Source organism: Aptenodytes forsteri, unplaced genomic scaffold, assembly GCF_000699145.1.
Source record: "Aptenodytes forsteri isolate BGI_AS27 unplaced genomic scaffold, ASM69914v1 Scaffold82, whole genome shotgun sequence".
Lineage (NCBI taxonomy): Eukaryota > Metazoa > Chordata > Aves > Sphenisciformes > Spheniscidae > Aptenodytes > Aptenodytes forsteri.
This window is the reverse complement of record NW_008795490.1, coordinates 2,356,854-2,358,129: the sequence shown is the minus strand read 5'-3', so window position 1 is coordinate 2,358,129 and position 1,276 is coordinate 2,356,854. Positions and strand designations below refer to the sequence as shown.

Genomic DNA, 1,276 nt, shown 5'->3' with positions numbered 1-1,276 from the left:
AATATCTAGGATGAATTCATTGTTTCAGCCTGGGAAGACTCAGGTATGTATCTGGTATTTCCCAGGAGAGGGCGTAACCATCAGAAATGCTTAATTATTTAATGTTGGGTTTGGATTCAGCTGTATGGACACATACTATTAACCTGAATTTTCAGTATCTCTATGTATCTTTTACGTAAAAGTTATCTAACTTGTCTTTTATTGGGTTCTGCTCTTGTCTCTCCCACCCACTTAGGTGCGGGTGACTGATAACAGAAGGGAGATCTATTTTTCCTGTTTGAACAGACAAGTGGTAGCCAAAATACTTTGTTCTTCCCATTACAAGTAGATGTTTTTACTACTTATTAATATTTCTTCCTCTCCTTTCGCTATTTATGTTTCTGTACCCAAGTCCCCTCCCATGCCTTTTCAGAACTCTTTAGTCCTGGCTCTGCTTTGCTCTTTAAGCCTCGGCAAATCACTTGCACCTTTGTGAATCGCATTGCCCGTCGTGAAACAGAGATCCTTGCCTACGTGTAAGATATCATTTATACAGTAGCTCGGGATTAAGAGGTGTTACTAAAGCATGATGTATGGATATTAGAGGAAAATATCTGTTAAGAGACATCTACTGTTGCATCTGTGCATCTACTGTTAAGTTTTACATGGAAGTCATTTGCTTTTCAGAGTGTAAAAAAATGGATTTGGCCAACCACGGACTTATTCTGCTGCAGCAACTAAATGCTCAGAGAGAGTTCGGTTTCCTGTGTGACTGCACAGTTGCCATTGGTGATGTCTACTTTAAGGCACACAAATCGGTCCTTGCTTCTTTCTCCAACTACTTCAAGATGTTGTTTGTTCATCAAACCAGGTAACTATAAAAAGGTTCACTGTTTAAGTGTTGTTCAGTTAGCTAAGGTAAGGAGGTCTAGCAACATTTTGAAACCTGAAAATGTTCTTTTTGCTTCTTGCCATGACATAAGGAATATGGAATCCAGTCCTATCTGCAAACTAGAATCTCAGTTTAAAACATGTTAAAGTTGAACTGTGATTCATTAACACTAATGTTACAATTTAGCACAAGTTCTTTTCCTTAAAAAAGCATAGAATTCCTAGAATTGAATATTTAAAGGATCCTGTCTTCACTCTTGCACTTTCCTTCCCCCACTCACTATCCTCTACTCTGTCTTGGCGCTATTCTTGACATTTCCATAACATTACATACAGCCCAATAAGTATTTGCTAGGGGATTTTGAGAAATGGACTTATAAAAGAGGTTAATATGATTTTTTTTTTT

At 37.7% G+C, this 1,276-nt stretch overlaps 1 protein-coding gene across 1 annotated transcript in view; it reads left to right on the top strand.

Moving 5' to 3' along the window:
* The first annotated feature begins 591 nt into the window (after positions 1–591).
* Positions 592–1,276, top strand: part of ZBTB2 (zinc finger and BTB domain containing 2) — a 5,288-nt gene continuing 4,603 nt past the window's right edge. Inside the window, exon 1 of the mRNA XM_009281412.1 lies at positions 592–850. Coding sequence (XP_009279687.1) covers positions 645–850 — 206 coding nt within the window. The 5' untranslated portion in view covers positions 592–644. The remainder of the gene's footprint in view (positions 851–1,276) is intronic.